Here is a 24,696-nt window from a genome sequence, read left to right on the forward strand (position 1 = left end):
AATCCCCTCTTAAACGTACAAATAGAAAATAGAGAATACAAAATGGTTGTGCACAATGTCCATTACAGAATGATGAATGACTGATGGCCTTACATTTGGATTAAGCGCTGTATTTTAACATTATTCCTTTAAAGACAATCCCAAACATCCTGATTTGGCCTCGTTTTGAAGCATGGTCATAAAAAAATGCTAGCGGCCATGACTGAAGCCAAACAAGAGTTGTCTTGGGAGTGTGGTTTGATGTGAGTGTTTCTTGGGTGTGTCTTTTCCATTCTATCACAACAAACAAGGGCAGTAGTGAGTACAGAGAGGAAAGCAAACCAACTGGGCAAAAACTGGTTGAATCAACATTGTTTCCAGATCATTTCAACCAAAAATGTTATGTGATGACATTGAATCAACGTGGAAAACTGAGAGGATTTGAAAACAGGAATCAATGTTGTGCTGTAGGATAGATTGGACATTCAACTCGCAATTGATACCATTTGCTTGAGTTGTCAACTAACATGAATTCAACGTGAAGTCAAGAAAACGTTTCACCATGTCATTGGATTTAGGTTAAAAGTTGGGTGAAGGAAAGACGAAATTCCGACGAAACAGTGAACATAAGAGACGAGACGAGACAAAACTAGCCAGTTATAGAATAATTAGAATAGAATAATAGAATAATAATTTCTGGGAGAAGCTTTGCATCGGTTAGTAGCCTACAGAGGAATGTGAGAAGGGTGCAATTGCTGAACTTATGTAGACACTCTAAACAAAGTGTTTTGATAACTTTCAAATGTAACCGTTCCATATAGAATAAACCATACTTCCCATAATACTGTAAAAGTAGTGTTCTGCTAATATCGCCATGTGCAAATATTATACCTTCCTGTATGGTGTCCCATATATGCCCTCAATCTCACACAAATTATCAAGGAACCTACCAGGTACAACCCTAAATCCATAATCATGGGCACCCTCATAGATATCATCCTGACCAACTTGCCCTCTAATTACACCTCTGCTGTCTTCAACCAGGATCTCAGCGATCACTGCCTCATTGCCTGCGTGCGTAATGGGTCTGCGGTCAAACGACCACCCCTCATCACTGACAAACGCTCCCTAAAACACTTCAGCGGGCAGGCCTTTCTAATCGACCTGGCCCTGTTATCCTGGAAGGATATTGACCTCATCCCATCAGTAGAGGATGCCTGGTTGCTCTTCAAAAGTGCTTTCCTCACCATCTTAAATAAGCATGCCCCATTCAAAGAATGTAGAAGTAAGAACAGATATAGCCCATGGTTCACCCCAGACTTGACTGCCCTTGACTAGCACAAAAACATCCTGTGGCGTTCTGCATTTGCATCGAATAGCCCCCGCAATATGCAACTTTTCAGGGAAGTCAGGAACCAATATACCCAGTCAGTTAGGAAAGCTAAGGCTAGCTTTTTCAAAAAGAAATGTGCTTCCTGTAGCACTAATACCAAAAGATTTTGGGACACTGTAAAGTCCATGGAGAATAAAAGTACCTCTTCCCAGCTGCCACTGCACTGGGGATAGGAAACACTGTCACCACCAATAAATATACGATATTCGATCATTTCAATTAGCATTTTTCTACAGCTGGCCATGCATTCCACCTGGCTACCCCTACCCCGGTCAAAATCTCAGCACCCCCTGCAGCAACTTACCCAAGCCCTCCCCTGCTTCTCCTTCACCTAAATCCAGACAGCTGATTTTCTGAAAGAGCTGCAAAATCTGGATCCCTACAGAACAGCTGGTCTAGACAATCTGGACCCTCTCTTTCTAATATTATCCGCCGAAATTGTTGCAACCCCTATTACTAGCCTATTCAACCTCTCTTTCGTATTGTCTGAGATCCAAAAAGATTGGAAAGCTGCCGCGGTCATCCCCCTCTTCAAAGGGGAAGACACTCTAGACACAAACTGTTATAGGCCTATATCCATCCTGCCCTGACTTTCTAAAATCTTCGAAAGCCAAGATAACAAACATATCACCAACCATTTTGAATCCCATCGTACCTTCTCCACTATGCAATCTGGTTTCCGAGCTGGTCATGGGTGCACCTCAGCCACGCTCATGGTCCTAAACGATATCATAACCGCCATCGATAAAAGAAAGTACTGTGCAGCCATCTTCATCGACCTGGCCAAGGCTTTCGACTCTGTCAATCACAGCATTCTTATCAGCAGACTCAACTGCCTTGGCTTCTCAAATGACTGCCTCGTCTAGTTTACCAACTACTTCTCAGATAGAGTTCAGTGTGTCAAATTGGAGGGCCTGTTGTCTGGACCACCGGCAGTCTCTATGGGGGGGAGCCAAAGGGTTCAATTCTCAAGCCAACTTTTTTCTGTATATATCAATGATGTCGCTCTTGCTGCTGGTGATTCTCTGATCCACCTCTACACAGACAACACCATTCTGTATACACCTGGCCCTTCTTTGGACACTGTGCTAACAAACCTCCAAACGATCTTCAACGCCATACAACACTCCTTCTGTGGCCTCCAACTGCTTTTAAATGCTAGTAAAACTAAGTGCATGCTCTTCAACCGATCGCTGCCCGCACCCTCCTGCCCGACTTGCATCAATACTCTGGACAGTTCTGACTTAGAATATGTGGACAACTACAAATACCTAGGTATCTGGTTAGACTGTAAACTCTCCTTCCAGACCCACATTAAGCATCTCCAATCCAAAATTAAATCTAGAATCGGTTTCCTATTTCATAACAAAGCCTCCTTCACTCATGCTGCCAAACATACCCTCGTAAAACTGACTACTACAAAATAGCCTCCAACACCCTACTCAGCAAACTGGATGTAGTCTGTCACAGTGCCACCCGTTTTGTCAACAAAGCCCCATATACTACCCACCACTGTATACTCTCGTTGGCTGGCCCTCACTACATATTCGTCGCCAAACCCACTGGCTCCATGTCATCTATAAGTCTTTGCTAGGTAAAGCCCTGCTCCCAGCTCACTGGTCACTATAGCAACACCCAACCGTAGCTCCAGCAGGTATATTTCACTGGTCAACCCCAAAGCCAACACTACCTTTGGCCGCCTTTCCTTCCAGTTCTCTGCTGCCAATGACTGGAAAGAATTGCCAAAATCAATGAAGCTGGAGTCTTATATCTCTCTGTCTAACTTTAAGCATCAGCTGTCAGAGCAGCTTACCGATCACTATACCTGTACACAGCCGATCTGTAAAGCACACCTGACTATCCCCATATTATTACTTACCCTCTTGCTCTTTTGCACCCCAGTATCTCTACTTGCACATCATCATCTGCACATCTATCTCTCCAGTGTTAATGCTAAATTGTAATTATTTCGGCTCTATGGCCTATATATTGCCTACCTCCCTACGCTACTACATTTTCAAAAACTGTACATAGATTTTTCAAAATATGTTCTATTGTGTTATTGACTGTACGTTTCTTTATGTGTAACTCTGTGTTGTTGTTTTTGTCGCACTGCTTTGCTTTATCTTGGCCAGGTCGCAGTTGTACATGAGAACTTGTTCTCAACTGGCCTACCTAGTTAAATAAAGGTGAAATAAAAAATAAGACAGGAGTTCCCTGACGTGTAAAGAATATACATGGTCCCCCAGTCCCGCGGTGTTTGCCCTTATATTTAATAATAGCAATATGATAAAAATGTGTGTTGTATAATTTTAATGATGTGATATTACTAAACACTTGTGATGTACTGTCTTATTAGTAATCACCATTTGTCTCTTGTGAGGTATTTTCCAACGTCTGATGGACGATGGATCAGAGATCCTGATTCACAAGGGACACGTGCCACCATATCACTGACTGGTTGGTATTGCTTACTCGGGCCAAAGAGTAGTCCATTGGCTCAGTGGAAGGAGGCACCTCCCTTACAACATACAGGAGACACAACACTGATTACATTATCAACGATGGTTAGGTGACTTCCAGGACAGATAGTATTTTGAGCATTGACCAGATCAAATGTGACCAACCTGATTCAAGTGTCCTCCATTACTCTGAAGCAGGGCTGGTGTCTGGCCAATGCCTCAGCCTTCTGTAACACCTCCTGATATGGTAGGGTGTTCCCACAATGCTGTTGAACAACACATTCACCAGGTTTTGTACGTAGCCTGTGAAAGTGATAAAATATCACTCAATAAACATAAGTGACTCATTTCAGGAAACTAGGCCTATGTCACATGTCACTACTTCACAGGAGAGGTATTTGAATGTAAACATTTATTTTTCATCAAAATGTGTCTTCTGGCAGAAATGTCTTCTGGAACATGAACTTTAATGTGCCTTCGTAACAAACTTGTATGCCATCTGTAAATATGAGTAACATTTTTTAATTATGAGCCTAGTTGGTTTAGCCACGTGAAAAGACAGGAACCTTCCCGCTAGCCATGATTGGCTGAGATAATGGATGGGCTAGTCATGCTGAGAGATGAGTTTGAATTGGTCTGCAATGTATGATGCTTCTGTCTATAACATGAGTTGCTCAGTATGTGTAAGTAATCCTTTCTAATGCAGTTTCTTTTATAAGATATCAAAAAGTACTTCAAAAGTGTTGCTAATGCTCTCCACTTTCTGGAGGACGATTGTGCCACGCTGACTCTGGAAATGAGTCCGACGATAAGGAAATCCCTGATTTTAGTTAACATTTTAATTGAATCATACATTGTAGAGTCTTCTGAAATGGTGATCAACCGTGTTGTTGTCAGAGAAGTTGATCAAGTTTTGAAATCAGTGGAATGTCCAGTGGAAGCAGCATATTATAGCTAAAGAGAATTCTGGCAATTCCATTGCAAATATGCAGAGGGAGTCAACAAGAGAACACCAATGTCTGTTGTATAAAATACCTGTCTCCAGATTACATCTTCAAACAAAGGGCAACCATGGCATCCTTGACAGGGGAGGAGAAGCGTTCACCCATGTATACGGGTAAGAAAGTCTAGTTAGCTACATTTTCAGATATTATATATTTCCAGTTTTGTCAGACTTTTTCATTGCAAGTCAAAGCGTACTGTTAGCTAGCTAGCTAAAGTTACCTGGCTGGCTAGCTAGCTAGCGTTACATGTATGATCTGTGTTGTAATATTATTTGTATCTAAGCAAGCCATTTGCATTGCTAGTTGCAGCCTTATGTTAGATAGCTAGCTAACATTGAACCTAGTTGGTTAGCTTTAGCTACCTGCAGATTCATGCATGGTAGTAACGTTATGAGTTGGTATTATGGTTTATTATTTAGCTAGCTACATGTCTAAACAAAAGACTCCACTATGCAAATAACTATTTCACGGTACAGTTGACCGTTTCTATGTTTGTGCATGTGACAAATACACTCTGATTTTATTTCATATACTGTGTGTTTTCACGAGACTGTAATGTGAATAACAACATGACCTGCACCAAAGTCAAATTAGGATATAACGTTAGGCCAACAAGACAGTGTCTAAGTTTTAAAAATCTTTGGTAGAATGCCCTGGCACCTATTACCATACACAATTCTTTTGTCTTGCCTATTCACACTCTGAATGGCACATATACACAATCCATGTCTCAATTGTCTCAAGACGTAAAAAATCCTTCGTTAACCTGTCCTCTCCCCTTAATCTACACTGATTGAAGTGTATTAAATAAGTGACATGAATCAGGGATCATAGCTTTCACCTGATCAGTCTGTCATGTAAAGAGCATGTGTTCTTAATGTTTTGTAAACTCAGCCTCAACGGTTGTCTAGAAAGGATCAACAACCAACTGGACAGAGCAACAACCAACTGGGCAGAGCTTGAAGAATTTAAAAAAAGAATAATGTACAAATACTGTACAATCCAGGTTTGCAAAGCTCTTAGACTTACCCATAAAGACTCACAGCTGTAATCACTGTCAAACGGTGATTCTAACATTGGGGGGGGGGGGGGGTCATGCAACCACAATTTCCCCTTTAGCCCACCCATTTCCAGTTAATGTAAAACAGAATCATGAAAAATCACTTCTGGCTCAAGCTCTCATTTTTAAACATTAGACCATAAATACAGGGAGCTGGTAAATGGCGACGGATGACAGGCCTGCCTCAAGAATCTCATTATTCCTTCCTCAAATTCATTTAAGGAGCAAAACAGGTCTTGAGAGTTGTCTGGCTTAATGCATTGCGATCGCTTTTAGAACTAATTTCTGGAAGCAACCTCATGACCCTGCATCTCGTCAAGGTGCTATGTTTTATAACCTTCCCCTACATTACACTCAGAAAAGTGTTCCAAACGGGTTCTGCGGCTGTCCCCATAGAATAACCCTTTTTGGTTCCAGGTAGAACTCTTTTGCGTTCCATGTACAACCCTATGTGGAAAAGGTTCTACATTGATCCCTAAAGGGTTCTACCTGGAACCAAAATAGGTTCTTCAAAGTGATCACCTATGGGGCCAGCCGAAGAACCCTTTTGGTTCTAGATAGCATCTTTGTTCCTATGAGTGTGCTGTATAAACGTACACAAGTCCCCTATGGAAATCAAATGCTGGCTAAGATGAGACTAAATTGGTTACGAAACCAAATGAGGGTTGAATTCGTTAATATGATTATTTATACAAGGTTTGTCTATGTTGAAAATTGGCTACAATGATGACATAATCCTGTGATTTGAAATTTCACCCGCAAAACAGTTTACGTTGATTACTTTTTTTGAATCCAATGTATTTTCCGCGCAGACTCCACGTCACGATAAATTGATAATTACATTGAAACAATGTTGATTCAACCAGTTTGTGCCCAGTGGGATGGTATTTCTTTGGGAATGTAAACAGTAGCAAATGGCATTTTGATATTTGGGGTGACAAATACAATAAAGAAAACATAAAGTTGTAATGATGACATGACACTTTGTTAGAGCCATGTCAAACATGATATTGGTATTGTTTGTATTTCAGATCAAACGTGCAGTCTAACTGGAACAGAATTACCCTATACTCTAATACAGTCATATACAGCTGAAGTCAGAAGTTTACATACACTTAGGTTGGAGTCATTAAAACTCGTTTTTCAACCTCTCCACAAATTTCTTGTCAACAAACTATAGTTTTGGCAAGTCGGATAGGACATCTACTTTGTGCATGACACAAATCATGTTTCCAACAATTGTTTACAGACAGATAATTTCACTTATAATTCACTGTCACTATCACAATTCCAGTGTGTCAGAAGTTTACATACACTAAGTTGTCTGTGCCTTTAAACAGCTTTGAAAATTCCAGAAAATCATGTCATGTTTTTAGAAGCTTAGGATAGGCGAATTGACATCATTTGAGTCAATTGGAGGTGTACCTGTGGATGTATTTCAAGGCCTACCTTCAAACTCAGTGCCTCTTTTGCTTAACATCATGGGAAAATCAAAAGAAATCAGCCAAGACCTCCAAACGCCTGCAATTTCCAAATGCCTGAAGGTACCACGTTCATCTGTACAAACAATAGCAAGCATAAACACCATGGGACCACACAGCCATCATACCGCTCAAGAAGGAGACGCGTTCTGTCTCCTAGAGATGAACGTAATTTGGTGCGAAAAGTGCAAATCAATCCCAGAGCAACAACAAAGGACCTTGTGAAGATGCTGGAGGAAACAGGTACAAAAGTATCTATATCCACAGTAAAAACGAGTCCTATATTGACATAACCTGAAAGGCCGCTCAGCAAGGAAGAAGCCACTGCTCCAAAACTGCCATGAAAAGCCGCTTGCAACTGCACATGGGGACAAAGATCGTACTTTTTGGAGAGATGTCCTCTGGTCTGATGAGAAAAAAATGTAACTTTTTGGCCATAATGACATTGTTATGTTTGGAGGAAAAAGGGGGAGGCTTGCAAACCAAAGAACACCATCCCAACCGTGAAGCACGGGGTGGCAGCATCATGTTGTGGGGGTGCTTTGCTGCAGGAGGGACTGATGCCCTTCACAAATAGATGGCATCATCATGAGGGAAGAAAATTATGTGGATATATTGAAGCAACATCTCAAGACATCAGTCAGGAAGTTAAAGCTTGGTCGCAAATGGGTCTTCCAAATGGACAATGACCCCAAGCATACTTCCAAAGTTGTGGCAAAATGGCTTAAGGACAACAAAGTCAAGGTATTGGAGTGGCCATCACAAAGCCCTGACCTCAATCTTATAGAACATTTGTGGGCAGAGCTGAAAAAGTGTGTGCGAGCAAGGAGACTTACAAACCTGACTCAGTTACACCAGCTCTGTCAGCAGGAATGGGCCAAAATTCACCCAACTTATTGTTGGAACCTTGTGGAAGGCTACCCGAAATGTTTGACCCAAGTTAAACAATTTCAAGGCAATGCTACCAAGTATTAATTGAGTGTATGTAAACTTCTGACCCACTGGGAATGTGATGAAAGAAATAAAAGCTGAAATTAAATCATTCTCTCTACTATTATTCTGACATTTCACATTCTTAAAATAAAATGATGATCCTAACTGACCTAAGACAGGGAATTTTGATTCTAATTAAATGTCAGGAATTGTGAAAAACTGAGTTTAAATGTATTTGGCTAAGGTTTATGTAAACTTCCGACTTCAACTGTAGCTAAACAAATAATTGTAATTTTTGTATACATTTTAGGACTGCCACATGGGAAAAGCTGAGTAAAATGTAAACATTAGGGTTCCCGTAGATAATTTCCTCTAGGGATGAAAGAAATATCCTGGAAATCCTTCAGCTCATCTTTTCCCTGCCCCTCTTTCTACAGTTGCCATTATTCTTACCATAAATTATACCACAAAGTGAATTACACTTGCTTTTCACTTTACCAGGCAGGTTTGATCAATCCTAAAGCACAACACATAATCTCAAGAAATCTTCACAGTGATTCCAGCTACTATTTCTTTGGCGTTTAAACCACTTCAAATCATTTTCATTGCCTCACTATTAAAATGTGTAATTCATACCTGCCATTTGGGAAATGTATAACACAAGCCCCTCTCACGTTTTTCTTTATCTCTCTCTCTCCCTCACCGCCCAGTCTCTCCAACCCTTTCTATCTCTCTCCTGTAAATCAAACAACCCCATGTAACAGGTCATGCAGATATCCCACAAGTCAGCAGTGCACACGTTTCCATCCAGGAGAGTAGTGTATTACCGTCAAACATGATGGCATAATGACCGCTGTAAAACTAATAAACAGCTTCATTCACACAACGCTATTCCTCCTTTTCATGAGTGGTCTGTCTCTTTCACTCTGTTCTCTCCCTTTCCTTTCTTTCACAAATTCATCCCCCTGCACCTCTCCGCCAGCATCAGTTACCCATAAATCACTTATGTTGTCTAACGTGATCCATTTGCCCAGAACACAGAGCGGCAGTTGCAGGAATTGGGTCAGGAATAATCTGCTGGGCAACAGAACCTCGCTAGTCATAATGCTGCAGGATAATGTATAGCCATTAGCACCGAGAGAGAGAGAGGGAGAGGTGTGTGTGTGTGTGTGTGTGTGTGTGTGTGTGTGTGTGTGTGTGTGTGTGTGTGTGTGTGTGTGTGTGTGTGTGTGTGTGTGTGTGTGTGTGTGTGTGTGTGTGTGTGTGTGTGTGTGTGTGTGTGTGTGTGTGTGTGTGTGTGTGTGTGTGTGTGTGTGTGTGTGTGTGTGTGTGTGTGTGTGTGTGTGTGTGTGTGTGTGTGTGTGTGTGTGTGTGTGTGTGTGTGTGCGTGCAGTTTGATTGGGCCTATTGACCTTAGAGCAACCAAATACTGTAGCCTAATATTGTAAGAGCAAAGATACAAAGGGTACAAAGAAGATACAAAAAGACAGAGTTATTTCCAAAATGTGTAATTCCAAACATTTTCCATGTGCTGTATTATTGTACAATGGTACCAAAATAGTTATCAGTTTTTTTATAGCCTTATCTGCGGTCATGGAAAACTAAAATGTGTGTAATATGTATGTTTCAATCGTTGAAACCAAGATTATAGGTCTGTTTTTATATTTTTTTTCATTTCTATTAGTTTTAAGATTTTTATTCGAAATTCAGTTTAGTTTCAGTTCGTTTTCAGATCTGATTTACTAGTCACTTAGTTTAAGTATAATAAAAACATTTAGTTTTTCTATTATTTCGTTTTAGTGTTAGTGAAATGAAGTAGCCTATGGGAGGCTAGGAGCCATTTTTGTGTTTTACAATTTTGTTGTTTTGTGGAATGTCTCTTCTTGCCACTGTGGGGCAGTAATGCATAAGGTGATGGGTCAGGTCATAGGTTAGGTGAGATGACAAAGATGCACCAAATAATATTGTTTTATTATTCGTTATGTTTTAGTTTCAGTTTTAGTTTACTATAATAACCTTGGTAGAAACGTACCTAGGTTGTCTGTTATGTTTAAAAGCAATCTAAGCTCCAGGCAAAAGTTTTACATTGCTTCAATGTCAATTAATTTCATGAATTGACCTGAGTTGAAATGGAGTTGGCCCCATTCTTATAGGCCTACGTTATGTATTACCTAATATTGTACAGTATACACTTGTTACAACTAGACTGTAATCCTGCAATAGACAATGAAACTGCTATCAATTGGGCCTACACCAATCAATGATTTAAGAGTTAAGTATATGTTTTCTCCCTATAAACACTCAAAGTGGTATGCCATTTCGAAACAGGTTTCTTTGTCAGAAAGCCTTTTCTAATATTTTAACACGTATTTTTCACTGTAACCGATACAGTGTTACCTATGCATAGTCACTTTGCCCCCACCTAAATGTACAGCTCACCTTAGCCTGTACCCCGCACACTGACTCGGTACCGGTGCCACCTGTATTATTATTGTTATTCTTATTGCGTACTTTTTATTATTACTTTTTATTTTAGTCTACTTGGTAAATATTTTCTTATTCTTGAACTGCAATGTTGGTTAAGGGCTTGTAAGTAAGCATTTCACTGTAAAGTCTACACTTGGATTCGGATCATGTGGCAAATAAAGTTTGATTTGATTTGAGTGGTGGCTAGCTGGAAAAGGAAAAGCATCACACAACGATGCGGTGAGTCTTGAACTTTAACAATGGCACTGCTTATTACATTCCCTCCAACAAGGCTAGGCGTTCCTGTAATGCACACTTCAAATGTCAGAATATGCCGCCATGACTCTGATTGGTTGCTGATGGTGTACATCTCTTTCCCTTCCCCTGAAATAGGTTAAGCAAACCACTGAGTTGACACTCATAAGTACATATGACACATTTCACATTGGCTAACTTGCCAAAGGACTGTGATGACAGATGAAAAGAGTCTTTGTGTTTAAGACAGGCAACATAAATATAACCAAAGCGTTTGACACGATCTTAACTCATTATGTGTCCATGGTTGTTGGGAAGCAGCGCATAAACCCCTCTGCAGCCAGTAATACTGCAGTGGAAGGCTACACCTGAAATCACTTGTATACATAGATCATTTTGAAACTGTAGTCCCCTTCACAACACTTTGTTGTAAATAGCACATCTTGTTAGTTACACTGTTAGTAGTAGGCAAATGAGCACTTGTTACAGACCTATGAGGCTTAGGGTATAATATTACATTGTTCACATTTGACAAATATATGTTGAATCCTACATTGTTTTTAGGCTACCAGGCAATCTATATGTTTTTAATATGAATTTTGGCGCACTGGAGGCTTACACCACTGGCTAAGAGGGTGTTTTAGTATCATTGTTCACCTTTAGAGGCCTAGTTAGTTGCAGAGTCATATGTTTATAGGAGAGTTTGGCCAACTGTGGCTGGATGTCATGTTGGTTGAAACTTCCATGGCAGAAAGTTACACAGAAAAATAACAAATATAGGTTTTTCTTTAATAATCTTTGAGCTGCAGTGTGAATATTTTAAATAAGTAAGCTATCTTATATTGTACATATGAAATTCCTTTTTCCCTTTCCTGTTTTTCAAAAACTGGATTGAATGCCACAATTGAGATGTCGAAATAAATATTAAAAACTGGCAATGTACAATAAATCCCAACCCATGTTTCACTGATATAGAAAATGTATTGAATTAGCAGTTTATTTGGTGGGCCTATGATTACAATAACATTTCCCCAAAATCGAAGCAACGAGTTTGCACTTCCATATCCCCAAATGTATAAACCCCATTTCTTCCAGTATTTTTTAACAGATTAAGGTGGTTGGACCTCAATATTTCATATTCACATTCACATTACATTTAAAACTGTGTTTGAATGCATTCATAATTCGTTTGGGAAACAGTCCACTTGATAACATCTGTATTCCAGTGTCTAAATTCTCGCAATGTATAACGCGTTAAACCAGGGAGAAGAACGCAAAATCGAGGTTGAAAATAATTATTATACACATGGTGTATTTTATACATTTAGAGAAGCGTGTTGCTTTCTTGTTAAAACATACAGTTGCTGCATAATAAGACATATTTTTTCAACAAATAAAGTTATATCATAGACATGAGTTTGGCAGACATTTATAAGAAAGTACTGTCGCGTGTTAACGTGTTATTATTTTGGACTGTCATCACAGGCATTGAGTCAATATTCAATCTTGTTATACAGATTGTACAGTGGTAACCCTTGTAGGCTGCTGCCGGGATAGTATAGTGGCGTTGGAAAAGCAATAGATCTTGGAACTGGTACCCGGAGCAGGGAGTTATCTCTAAAAACAAGCGGCATTCCGACCAGTGTCTGTGCGGATGCGTGTGCCATGTTCGCAGCCTCCAGTTCCGCCGACAGTTGTCGTTTCCATTTGTTTCTGCGGTTCTGAAACCACGTCTTCACTTGAGTTTCTGTTAGCTGTAGACTTGATGCCAAGCAGGCTCGCTCGGAGCTGCTCAAATACCTCTTCATATCAAATGTGGACTCGAGCTGGTACACCTGACTCCGCGAGAAGACGGTACGAGTCTTCTTCTTGGACGAGTTAGTCTGCTTGTCCACACCGTCTGTCTGTCTCTCCTCGGAAATAGGTGACATTGGATTGCATGGTCTCTCTTGTTCTTCTTTGTAATCCTGCAGCAGAGGCTGTGTCAAGTGCGGTCGCCGTGCAATCCCGTCTTGGCCTGAAATAAGTCCCTTGGTTGCACCTGCATTGGGGAAAAATACCAGTATTTTATTTGACCTCTTATTCAACCAGGCAAGTCAGTTTTTAGTTTCAATGACGGCCTAAGAACAGTAGGTGAACTACTTTGTTCAGGGTTAGAACGCCAGAGTTTTAATCTGTCAACTCGGGGATTCGATCTTGCAACCTCTCGGTTTCTAGTCCAACGCTCTAACCACTAGGCTACCTGCTACCCAGTGTAAAGACCAGAGGGTTGGAAATAACATTTAAATCATTTCAAAATATTTAAAAACTGTCCTCCTCGATATCATCTACCAACATTGATAAATGGTGTAGGCCTGCCCTCAAGAAATATGCATCAACCTAAGATAGGCAACTGGACGCTTTAGTCTATTGACTTTAGATCAGGTTATCAATTCTGTCACAAAATGTAGAATATCTCTCAAAGGTTTCACACTTATTTTTCAAAGGCTTTGTTTTGGCCTACCCAGGTTTGGCGCACATCCCTATTAAAAGAAGAACATTATTCGATACTCGGTACAAGAGTGCATTAAGTGTGAACTTTGACTCATTAATTGACCGTTGAAAGGTTGTAAGTGGCCTTTTAAATAAACCATTTAATATGACTCTGCCTGGTGCACAATATTAATTAAATCAGGTTACATTTAACGCTCAATTGACGAAATGTAGTGCAGTCATTGTGGAAACGTGTTTAATCAATTAGAAGACTCGATTAAATTTGGAATGAAGGGGGAAACATCCTGTTAATTATTTGACCTTTCCCCTGTTCGCTGATCTAGCAGTAATACGACACATTAAACAAAGTGAAGTGATAGTCTACCTATATGCAGACACAAACAGGCTACTATTGAGTTATCGAAGTTTACAAGCTTAAATTGCAGCAAGTATTAGGCTAAATGTATCATAAATACGTGTATAAATATGTGTATAATTAGGCCTAGCCTACCTTAGGCTACAATAATAGCCTAATAATAGAAGTAATGATATTATCCCTTTAGATGCCATAGATGTATACAATATATAGCCTACTTAACTTTTTTACTTGGAAAATAAGCGTTTATTTTCGAAAGGCAAAATGTCAGCGACGAAAATCTATTCAAGAAAAATCTATTTTAAAGCCAAAATGATTACGTTTTGCGCACAACACAAATTACATTCAGTAATCTACTCACCTAAACAAGAAAAATTAAGTGGTTGATGTTGGTTGCATGGTTCTCTGTGACCAGGATCCGAGCAGAAACAGTCTGCAGAGTCCTCCCCACCGCTGCACTCATCTTCCGAAGAAACCGAGAGCAAGCGCGTCCTCGCCAGCTGCAGTCCCTTGGAACTCTCCTTCGCCCCGGACCGTGGCTTCTCCGACGACTTGCCCAATATCGACTGAATAGTGAAGGTGGAAATCGGGGCCGAAGAGCACTTGCTTCCGTTGTCTTCTGTGGTACTCATTCTCGACTCATAACAGTAAGATTGGGCTATATCGTATAGTTTTTGTATAATTGTTTTCTTATTATTGGTCTGTGAGGACTCCTCTTGTGTAAAATAGTTCGAAAATAATATTTTTTTTAGTAAAACCTTTTTTTAAATTGGGATGCTTGGGTTGTTTTTTCCTGGAGCTCAGGGAACATGAATGTATTCCTGGTCGACTTCCACGCGCTCTGACTAAAGGCAGTATTGTAGCGTTGGCTCATTTGCATGTAGGTAAGCTCCTCTTGGACCAATCACACGCTCAAACTAAGCCCGGAAATTTCAAACTCATGTTGAGGTTCTGAGATAGGATGAGAGGCGATAAGGAAAGGCTGTCGTTTATTCCATCTTTACGTCCCTCTTTGAATCCGATAGTGAAGGTAGACAAATATAGGCCTTATGGCACAGACAAATCACACATCTTAGGCTACTAAATGACTTCAACAGACATCTCTCTCTGCCAGAAATATGCAGCACAAAACGTTTTGCATAGGCATAGTATCCATCGACTTTCATTTAGAAACTGATGCAACATGTCTCTTATTATAACCCACATTCAATTATATTGGACCTTTGGTTGAAAAGGGAGAATTGTTTAGGCTATGAATTTTGTGTAGGTAAATGTTTCTAATTTTCAAGTCGTATGTTGTGTGTCGTTTTTTGTGCCTGTTTGTTTTTGTTTTTGTGTATATATTTACACACATTGAACTGTAGCAAATTACTTACCTAATACGTATTCACAATTTAAGAGGACAGCAGACTGGGGATGAATTTCCCACTCACGAGGCTATGAGAAAATGTGAAACAGGTGCAACCATGGAAGTTAATCAGGAGTCTTTTAACGATGAGCTTCAGTGAGTTTTATTGGACCTTTTTTCAATCACAAGTATTCAATCGTTTGTTGATGGAATTTGACTAAGTAATATTGTCAGAAATAGGCCTATTGCAAGACAGCATAACACATTGTTATTACACTGTAGTATGCCCTTATTATTTCCCATGAAATATGTATAGTTTTGAAGTGAATGGAGAGAATAATATTCTACATGTTTCACATCGGCATGAAGTTTGGATTGGTCATGATTCTCCCTTTGCCTATTATGCTAGATATAGATATAGACTACCATTTACACCTTTTCACTTACTAGTGTAAAATACTTTGTTTGGAAGATTCCCTCAAAGAACAAACCCCATATCCCTAACATAATTAGTTACAATTTAATAATAGCATACCACTGCGACAACCCTCGGGGGGGAAATGCACACCATGCTATTACAGGCCACTGTAGACACAAGTACTGCACAATGACTTCATTGAAGGAATAGAACGTGTTTTATTAGCCGTGTGCATGGTAAATCGGTCAGATAATCCAACAAACAGCTCTGGAACTAATACGGAACCTTAACTATTTTTTTCCTGAAAATAATAAACACATTCCAGGTCTATTATCTGCGATTAGGAATTCATTTGATCATTACTACAGTTAATCTGCCTCGCGTGGAGTAGAGGCCTGCAAATTGATTGACTAATTGATCGGAGGGCGGGGGCGCTCCCCACCTCCGCCCCTGCTCCTCCTCTCCCCCTCTCTCTCCCTCTCTCTCTCTCTGACAGTGTCTGGCGGGGCAGGTGCTGGGTTTGAGTTCGCAGTTCGAGCACATTATCCCTCTTTACTGCTTTCTAAGGGACCCCAGACACATTACAAACGGTCAGCTTTAATCATAATGTCAGCGCCCTAACTCTCATGCTGCTGCGCCAAGGGAGGGGTTGACGACCCCCAGCCTTTCTCCTTATTCTGTTCAATATTGTTTCGTATTGTGGTTTTGTTAATCATTTGATAGGAGGAAGGAGTAACAGGATGACGATGATTGTAATGAAGACGATAATAAAGACGACGATGAAGACAATGAGGGTGCTGATGAGAATGATGATGAAACTATGATTGTCAAGAACGCATTATGCACTAGCTACATTTACTGTGGTAATATATGAGGGCAGTCAGATTGCGCTGGATTTACGGTGACTACACATGAGGCGTGAAATCTGCCATGACAGTTAAATGGGCTGATTGTATACGCGCTCTTTTCAAACAAAGACCTTTGTCAACAGCAGCGATGTCTTTTTAAAGCTTTAATTATACCCGTATAAACTATCCTTAACAAGAAATCATTACATAATTAATCCCACACTTGAATACAAATTCAACTCCACAGTTATTAGGATGTTATTTAAACAAATCTGAATATACTTTTCATGATAGCCTATCAAAATAAAATAAATGGCATTATAATTCATTGTAGGCCTATATGCCTGCATAAAGGTAATTGTGCCATTCATATTTATTTGAACGTTTCTGAAGATCCTACATTCACGTCTCTGATTTGCAGTCTTTTTCTATCCATGACGTTTGTACATTTTACTTTTATAGAATTATTTTTTTCAGAAACAGCATTGCGCTGTATAACCTCGTGCTCTATCACAATGATAGGTGTTGTATTGCAGCCCTACCGCAATAACAGAACACGATCTTTACTATTGGAAAGGGGTCTTAGAAAGACAGATGAAGTTATGAGCAGCTTTGATCTAAGAATCAAGCTTCGATAAATATTAAACAAAGACCCCTACACGTGTGTATTATGATATATGATGTGTCCAACTCTAAAATAAGGAAATTACCAGAGAAAATGATATCAATAAATTTTCTAAGTATAAACGTTGATTATGTTTCGATTTTCATTCAAGGATCCGAGCCCAGCTCTTTTTTTTCAAATAGGAGAGAGGGAGAGAGAGGGGTCGAAGCAGTCGTAAGCGCAAAACAGAGCGCCAACCCTGGAGGTGTAGGCTACAATTTATGTAATCTTCGGCTGGAAATGAATTGGGTAATTTATTGGAAAACAGAAAGTCATGAAGATTGGATCAGTATAGCCTATCCAAGGGCTCCTATCCATCAAGTTCCAATTAACAACCTCACCATTGAGTTTTAATGGCTTTCCAATCTACTGCCCTGATAGACTCATCAATTCCTCGGGGAGAAATTAAGAAAATCGACCGCCCCTCGGCGTTTCGGTGTCATTCTTCACAGCAACTATATGTCAAATTAAAAACACAATTAACATTTAAACTGTTCCAATCAGACGGTGCCCCGCAACCTATGTTTCACTTAATAGAACTTTTATGAAAATCTTGATGCTCGCATTCAATCCTGAAGCAAATGAGATACTAGTATAAAGATTTCCGTTCCCTAAAAAATAAGTGTGTCCAGAAAGTGTGCCCATGTTATCCCTTTGACATGTTATCCCTATGACACCAAAAGTTCGTTTTTATTTCATACATTATTGACAAAATTATGCCACGATATTCACAAATGTATGCAGGCTTGTGGCAATGTACAAACAATTAGTAAAATACACTCAAACTTACTTTTGATATTTTTTTTTCAAGCTTTCCTGACTAATCATTTTGCATCATCAATGATGTGGCCTGTGACACTTTGCTTCTTGAAAGTCCAGTATGTTTAAAACTGGACATCTGATATGCACAACATTTTGGGACTGTATCAACAGTGGACAAAAGATAATTTTTGAGTGGATGTTCCCTTTAAGCTCAATTAACATAATTATGCCTACCTACGGTAATGAAATTGCAACACAAGATACAGATATTTGCATGAATCACACATGCGTAAACAGATGCCCAGGGTTTCAGTAAAGGGCTGAAAATACTTAAGCTGTTGGCACTTGATCAGCACTCAACTTTCCTGCGGTTACGTCTGTTGCCCTGTTCCTGCAAATGTAGGCTACTTTATCCTATTTTTGGTCTCGCCCCTTCTAATTTACATAAATATGTTCTACAAATGGAAATTATCGAGTTGTAATTTTTTTTCCAATTTATGCGCGCAAATCAAGGTCATGAGCGTAACCAGAACTGCCCGTGAACAATGGCATTTTCTGTAACAATATTTTAGACGTTTGTAGATCAATATCTGCTAGGGGAAGAACGCCATATATCCCAATCTATTAATTCTCTGTAATGGGTCCATGTGGAGTTTGCATGATATAATACGTCAATACATGAGTGATTATCAGACTATATTTGAATGCACTCTGTCTAGTGATGCGGTCATAATACAGTAGCTACTGATTTGTTTTCGATAACTGCATTAGAGACAAAATCAGAAAATGACCTTTAGGCAAGGCGTTGACTGGTTTCTACTCAGCTGGAAGGAATGCTGAATACAACAACGAAGTAGGTCGAATCTTCAAGAGTCATTTTATAGTCAACATATTGATATGTATATTATTCCATCTAACATTGTAGATGGTTAATTCAACTTTATATTAGGCTAATGTTGCAGGTATGTCATTTGAGCCAATTTATCTCGTCCACAATAAGGGAAAAATTAGTGACTGACATTAAACCGGTGAAACATTATGATTTAACAAAGAATATTTCCTTATGTATTGAAAGGAAAAGTCAGTCCACAACATACCGTGGATACAAATCGTGAAGGTTTGAGGAGAGAGTCTACGTCAATCTTTGTCATGTAGCTATCAAGACCTTTCGACTCCCTAAAACATTAATGTGGCCTACGGTGATCGAAAGACTTGACATAACCTTTGGTATCTTGTGAAAAAGTTTTCTACTCAACACAAATGTATCTTTTCGACCATTTGCAATAGCTCTATGTCTACGTCATAAACATTCCACAGGTGAATTGCAGGCATGCATTGCAGAGACATTGGCATTGGTGTGTGAATAGCCAGATGCAACCAAACTATACCCTTAGAACATGAAAACGAATTGAGAAAGCCCTAAATCTAGGCCTTCATGTTCTGCTAACCCAGCTGAAACTACACAGACAAAATTGACAATACAACCATTACGTCAAAGACAAATTGCATATTTGGTGGGCTAATTCCACCTGTCCAGTGGTATACCATTACCGAAGTCGGACATCGAAGCTGCATCCACAAGTTAAACGAGTATTGTTGCGAAATTAAACCTACACTTTTTTAAATTAAATGTTAAAATTAGCCTCGAGCTACGCACGCACACACGCACGGACACAGGTCCACCACACGCACGCATTTTTGAACAGCCCAATACTAGGGAATGTAATTTTTCTCTTTTGAAAAGACTACATTACCCTCAAGATGGTGGCAATTACGCATCTAATTGACCGATACATTTTTTTTAATGTAAAACCATTTTGAAAGTGCATAACACCTGCTCAGGTTCTTCATTCACATAATGATGTATGGGTCTCCCAAAATAAGCGTGTGGTTTCTGGGTAGGCCTACCTGTATTTACATTCAATATGGATGGCAAATTAAACTATTTACTAATAATTAAAGCAAATAAAAAAGGTTAGTGTGTGATTTTAATATCTACCTTTGTGAAGTTGCGCCAATGTATATGCATAATGCTTAATTTTGATTAATTCTAACTTTTTCTGATGTCCTTTGGCTACATGGTCTACTCACATTTTCCACCGTGTTTGTTCCAAGGATAAATGTTTCAATATACTGTATATCATATGTCAAGCGTCCAAATTGTAATAATCTTACTTAGTCAACCATCGCTATCTATGGCAATGTGTCTCCTAGGAGTGTCGGCCACGTGGTCTGCCAGACCAGTAGCACTTGTTGTTAGAAAGACCCAGTCGAGCCTCTGTAATGGGAATTGACTTATGATCAGACACAGTATTTAGGCAGAATATCCTCCTCTTTGTATATGCTAGGAGCATATTGATTTCCTCTCACACATGACAATTTTGAAAGCCACAACAATTATATTGGGTCTATAATAAAGATTTGATGGAAAGTTGTATTGTTTGTTTATTTATATTCATTTTCATTATGCAACAATAAATCCTGTTCATGAAGACGTTTTGAAAGTCGACAATAGGCTAATTTGTTTGGGAGGCAAACAGGCAATATTAGACATTTTTAAATAGATGCCTGAGGCATATATAGACTACACCTCATTACATCATTGTGCATGCTTGAGTACGCACTGATTTGAAATATTTAAATATGGAATAACCTCCATTTATTTCACAACATAATTCAGCAATACAATATCAAAACGTGTTTTTCTGTACAAAGGAATAGCATCACCTGGTAGATTCTTTCATTGACTCGATTCAATATATCCATATACATTTGTACACCATAATCAAGTTTCAAAAACACAAAAGGCAATGACATTCAATTCTTAGTTGTGCTATAGGGACATTGTCGAGCAAGCAGAAATGAGAATCAGTACATAAAAACAATAAGCCTATAAGCTACAATTATATTGTACATAAAACAATGTATCTTGATTGTCCGCTGCTAAAGCGCTTTAAGTTTAAAAAAAGACAAGAAAAAAATAAGCCCGTTCAATAATCTGTCCGATATTCATTCCTAAATAGCTGAGCAAAGAGAAAACACAATGAATTGAATGGGTCTATCACATAACTTGGGGTCAAATGCTAGTGCTTACAGTATTGCCCATATCAAAAATCACATTGTCCGATAGAAAACAAACCAATGTTACCGAATTGTCATAACACACGTTGTAAATGGAAATTGAACAAAATTAACTCCAATGTAATTTCCTGAATGTTATGGTCCTGCGCGGGGAAAACAGGCTTGCTGAAATGTAATTTGGGGCAGTGTGAACTGGATAGTCTTAGCGGAAATGATCTCAAAGCTGCTATAATAACAAAAGGCCTAATAATAATAGACCTAATTATAATTATTATTATAACAATAATTAGAAGAACATTTTTAATATTAATAATAACAATATGCTAATAGTGTGAAATTATACCAGAGAAAATGTAAACTGCAGTCTAATATAAAAATGCGCAATAGGTCCTCTGACAGAAAGCATGGCTCTCTTTTTTATTTTTATTTTTATTCTTTACAAAAATATTGTTTTAGTTTGTATTGTGTAGTGTTCTGTACGATTTAGGAATATAGACAACAACCTCTTGTTTTTCAGACCGGTCTGAGTAGCGGCACAGAGGTGACGATTGGGTGAGAGTAATAGAGGTGGTGAGGGAAGGTGAGGAGCGGCTGGCTCACAGGCACGTTCCCGGTCGCACTGCCAGTCTCTGAGGCAGAGTTCTCGTGGTAGAGGATGGGCACTCGCACTATCCTCTGTGCAGTGGCGTGGCTCAGATTGGCAGCCTCTAGTTCAGCGGCAAGCTGCCTCTTCCATTTATTTCTTCTGTTCTGGAACCAAATCTTTACCTGGGTCTCTGTCAGGTGCAAAGACGCTGCCAATCCGGCCCTCTCCGAACTGCTCAAGTAGCGTTTCATGTCAAAGGTGGACTCGAGCTGAAACACCTGACTCCGGGAGAACACTGTGCGTGTTTTCTTTTTTCGACATGCTTTCTTGTCCCCACCGTCCTCGTTTTTCTTCCAGTCGTCTACCCCACTGTCTTTCTTTGTGTCCTCAGGATCACTCTCTTCAAGAACTATTTCATCCCCACTTTTGTTGTCCTCGTCTTCTTTGCTGTCTGGGTCAGATTTGAGCACCAGGTCTGGCGAGTCGCGATCCGTGCACGAGGTTGGAGAGGAGTCTCTTGCTCTTGCCTTCTCCGCAACTAAAATGACGACAGGAAATATGGGTTATAAACATGACTGCATGTTCAATACCTCATTGACACTGGGTATGCTTTAGCAAATATATAAAAGCAGTTGGCTATACCATTCACTTGAACGCGTAAAAGAAAAATAGAAACATACAATGCTGACAATAGCCTAACGTTAAATGGAATACTTATCATAAGTGACAACATACTTTCTGAGTATATTATTTTATGAATGTCATTTGACAGATGAACGCTCAACCCACAGCATCAATAGCAATTTACACTATACAAATTACGCACATTATACGTTTTCTGATAGTGTAAAAGATAAAGAAAGAGATGTTCATGGACTTTACCTTCGGTTCTATGTAGATGACTGGCTGCACTGAGTGTGTAGGGATACCACCATGCTGAGGCTCGCTCCAGATAGTGCGCCGGTAAGGCAAACCTCTGTGTGGGTAACTCAAAGCGAGGAAAGTTGAAGTCCCCGACCTGGGATAGAGAAAAGCCCCCTTCAAAAGCAACCTTTGCCGAGGCGAAGATGGGCTTGGGTTTGGATGGTTTACTATCACAGTTCAGCAAGTTCTTAATGAAGAAGGGAGAGTCTTTCACCGGAGTGCACGTCTCTTGCGCCGTCTCGGGCATTGCTGCTTGGAGGTTGTGGTCCTAATGCCTTAGACCACAAATGTAAGTGTTAAATGACTTAGACACAGTGATATTATTCAAATAGAAGACTGGTAATTGTCCTTCTTTGCGATGTTTTAAATTAGGAATATCGTCTTGATTACCAAATGATCGAGAACGACAAAAATAAAATACACATCAGAAAAGTAAATATTCTTCAGAGAGAACAAAATAATATCGATATTGCATCCAAGTCTTGTGCGCTCCTTAGTCAAAATGCAACTGTGTCCACCGCGTCAGTCTGGCGCCGGATGCTAATGATGAAATAAAAATGTCATCCAAGTTAAATGCGGAAAGTATACGGCGATTGGGCATGTACAATGGCAAATGGGATTAAGGAAGAGATGGGAAGTAGAACGAGGGGGGAGAGACGGGCAGAGAGAGAGAAAGAGAGAGAGGTAGAGAGAGAGGGGGTGTAGGCTACGCGATAACAACGAAGTCCACCCTAACATTGCGCTTTGGCTGTAGGCTGTAGCGTTGTGGTGTTATTGGTCTTATATAGTCCAATTAGATAGCAAATGAGGACAGGGTTAGCAGCACAAAAGGACATTTTTGGCCTGAGCTTCTTTGGAAGTAGGCTACAATAGGCAAATGACTCTAACCGAACACAGAATATAGTCTAATAGCAGAGTATGCCTATATCACAATTTGCTAAATAAAATTTAAAATAAAAATATTAGAAAACATTACAGTGAATATTAGTTTGGGTATTTTGAGGTTCACAGTTATCGATAATATAGACTAGATTCATAAAGAGCAATAACAATTTTCGGCAAACTATGGATGTAAGTTCTGCTTTTTATAATGGCCATTTTCGTAACACAAACACCAACAAAATAAATGCTCATGTGCTCAGATGAAGATAGGCCTACAACGAAATATAATATCGTGTATTACAGCACATTTGGGAAAACATATTTTGATTATTACCCAGTAAATACATTTTTCAAAATTCCCATAATTGGCTACACGCAAAATGTATGCTAGCTATTATAGCTTTACAGGGTAGGATGCAAACTTTCATTATTACAGGACAGACAAGATAATTTCCCTACAGGTGTCATGTTTTGACACCATTTGGAGTGAATAAGTTAAATTGATGAACATTTAGACTTTCCCCTATGGACTATCTGCCAACAATTCTATTGAACAAGGTTGCAAATTATGTCCACATTATCACTAAGCCTATTATGAAAGGTTTATAGAATAAGGAATCTATATTAACATTTAGATATAGCCTAATTAAAATATTGTTGCAATCAAATGATTGTGAATTGGATGCGCATGTTTAGTCACTTGCCTAACTCCAAATGCAGTCAAAGTTGCAATTATTTGCATTGCTTATCAGGATACAAAGGCTTATGGGACACATGCTGAATTGTGTATGCTAGAACATAGTTTTACCTCAATGAAAGGTAAACCATACAACATTTTGACACAGTTGATACATTTCCCCTGTATTAATTCATTCATTAGAACAATTAAACCCAATTAAACCCAACAATTTAATAAGACTCATCTGTGTTTACTTTTTTTCATCGGAGATCTGAACACTGTTTTCGAACTATCATTTGTTTTTGCTGATTTATTTAGAAATTCATTGTGAAATGGTCTCAGAAACAGTCATGGTTAGCCAAATGTAAGCCTAAACTATGTAGTGAATGAGCAATTCTAATCATATTTCTACTTTATGGATCTCTAAAATGTTTCTGTGTTGCATAGTCATAATTTTTTTTACCAAATCGATTTTATTCATTCATTCTTTAGATTGCAGTCTTCGTAAATGCAGTATGTATGTTCACTCAGTGATATTAATTTACTTGCCAGAGCATGCCCAATGAAAAATGAATAATGAGAGGACAGCGTCCTCTGTGGGCAATAAAGGCTAAATGCAGGAC

General features: G+C 39.2%; 2 protein-coding genes across 2 annotated transcripts; both read right to left on the reverse strand.

Moving 5' to 3' along the window:
- Nucleotides 1-11,855: 11,855 nt before the first annotated feature.
- Nucleotides 11,856-14,710, reverse strand: LOC124037235 (homeobox protein HMX2-like). Its single transcript, XM_046351907.1, has 2 exons — nucleotides 14,243-14,710; nucleotides 11,856-13,074 (listed from the first exon to the last, which is right to left on the reverse strand). The coding sequence occupies exons 1-2, from the start codon at nucleotides 14,511-14,513 to the stop codon at nucleotides 12,527-12,529; spliced, it is 819 nt and encodes a 272-aa protein (XP_046207863.1). The 5' UTR covers nucleotides 14,514-14,710; the 3' UTR covers nucleotides 11,856-12,526.
- A 5,648-nt stretch (nucleotides 14,711-20,358) lies between these two features.
- On the reverse strand, nucleotides 20,359-23,253 carry LOC124037236 (homeobox protein HMX3-like). The gene is made up of 3 exons (XM_046351908.1): nucleotides 22,903-23,253; nucleotides 22,471-22,787; nucleotides 20,359-22,126 (listed from the first exon to the last, which is right to left on the reverse strand). The coding sequence occupies exons 2-3, from the start codon at nucleotides 22,757-22,759 to the stop codon at nucleotides 21,516-21,518; spliced, it is 900 nt and encodes a 299-aa protein (XP_046207864.1). The 5' UTR covers nucleotides 22,760-22,787; nucleotides 22,903-23,253; the 3' UTR covers nucleotides 20,359-21,515.
- Between the last annotated feature and the right edge of the window lie 1,443 nt (nucleotides 23,254-24,696).

The sequence above is a fragment of the Oncorhynchus gorbuscha genome, linkage group LG06 (genome assembly GCF_021184085.1).
Source record: "Oncorhynchus gorbuscha isolate QuinsamMale2020 ecotype Even-year linkage group LG06, OgorEven_v1.0, whole genome shotgun sequence".
Lineage (NCBI taxonomy): Eukaryota > Metazoa > Chordata > Actinopteri > Salmoniformes > Salmonidae > Oncorhynchus > Oncorhynchus gorbuscha.

What these genes read in the sequence shown, in the direction of transcription:
- LOC124037236 (XM_046351908.1), bottom strand. Translation starts at nt 22,759, where the DNA reads ATGCCCGAGACGGCGCAAGAGACGTGCACTCCGGTGAAAGACTCTCCC. An exon ending in TCATCTACATAGAACCGAAG is followed by an intron (nt 22,127 to 22,470) that starts GTAAAGTCCATG and finishes TCGTCATTTTAG; the next exon opens with TTGCGGAGAAGGCAAGAGCA.
- LOC124037235 (XM_046351907.1), bottom strand. Translation starts at nt 14,513, where the DNA reads ATGAGTACCACAGAAGACAACGGAAGCAAGTGCTCTTCGGCCCCGATT. An exon ending in ACTTAATTTTTCTTGTTTAG is followed by an intron (nt 13,075 to 14,242) that starts GTGAGTAGATTA and finishes TCCCCAATGCAG; the next exon opens with GTGCAACCAAGGGACTTATT.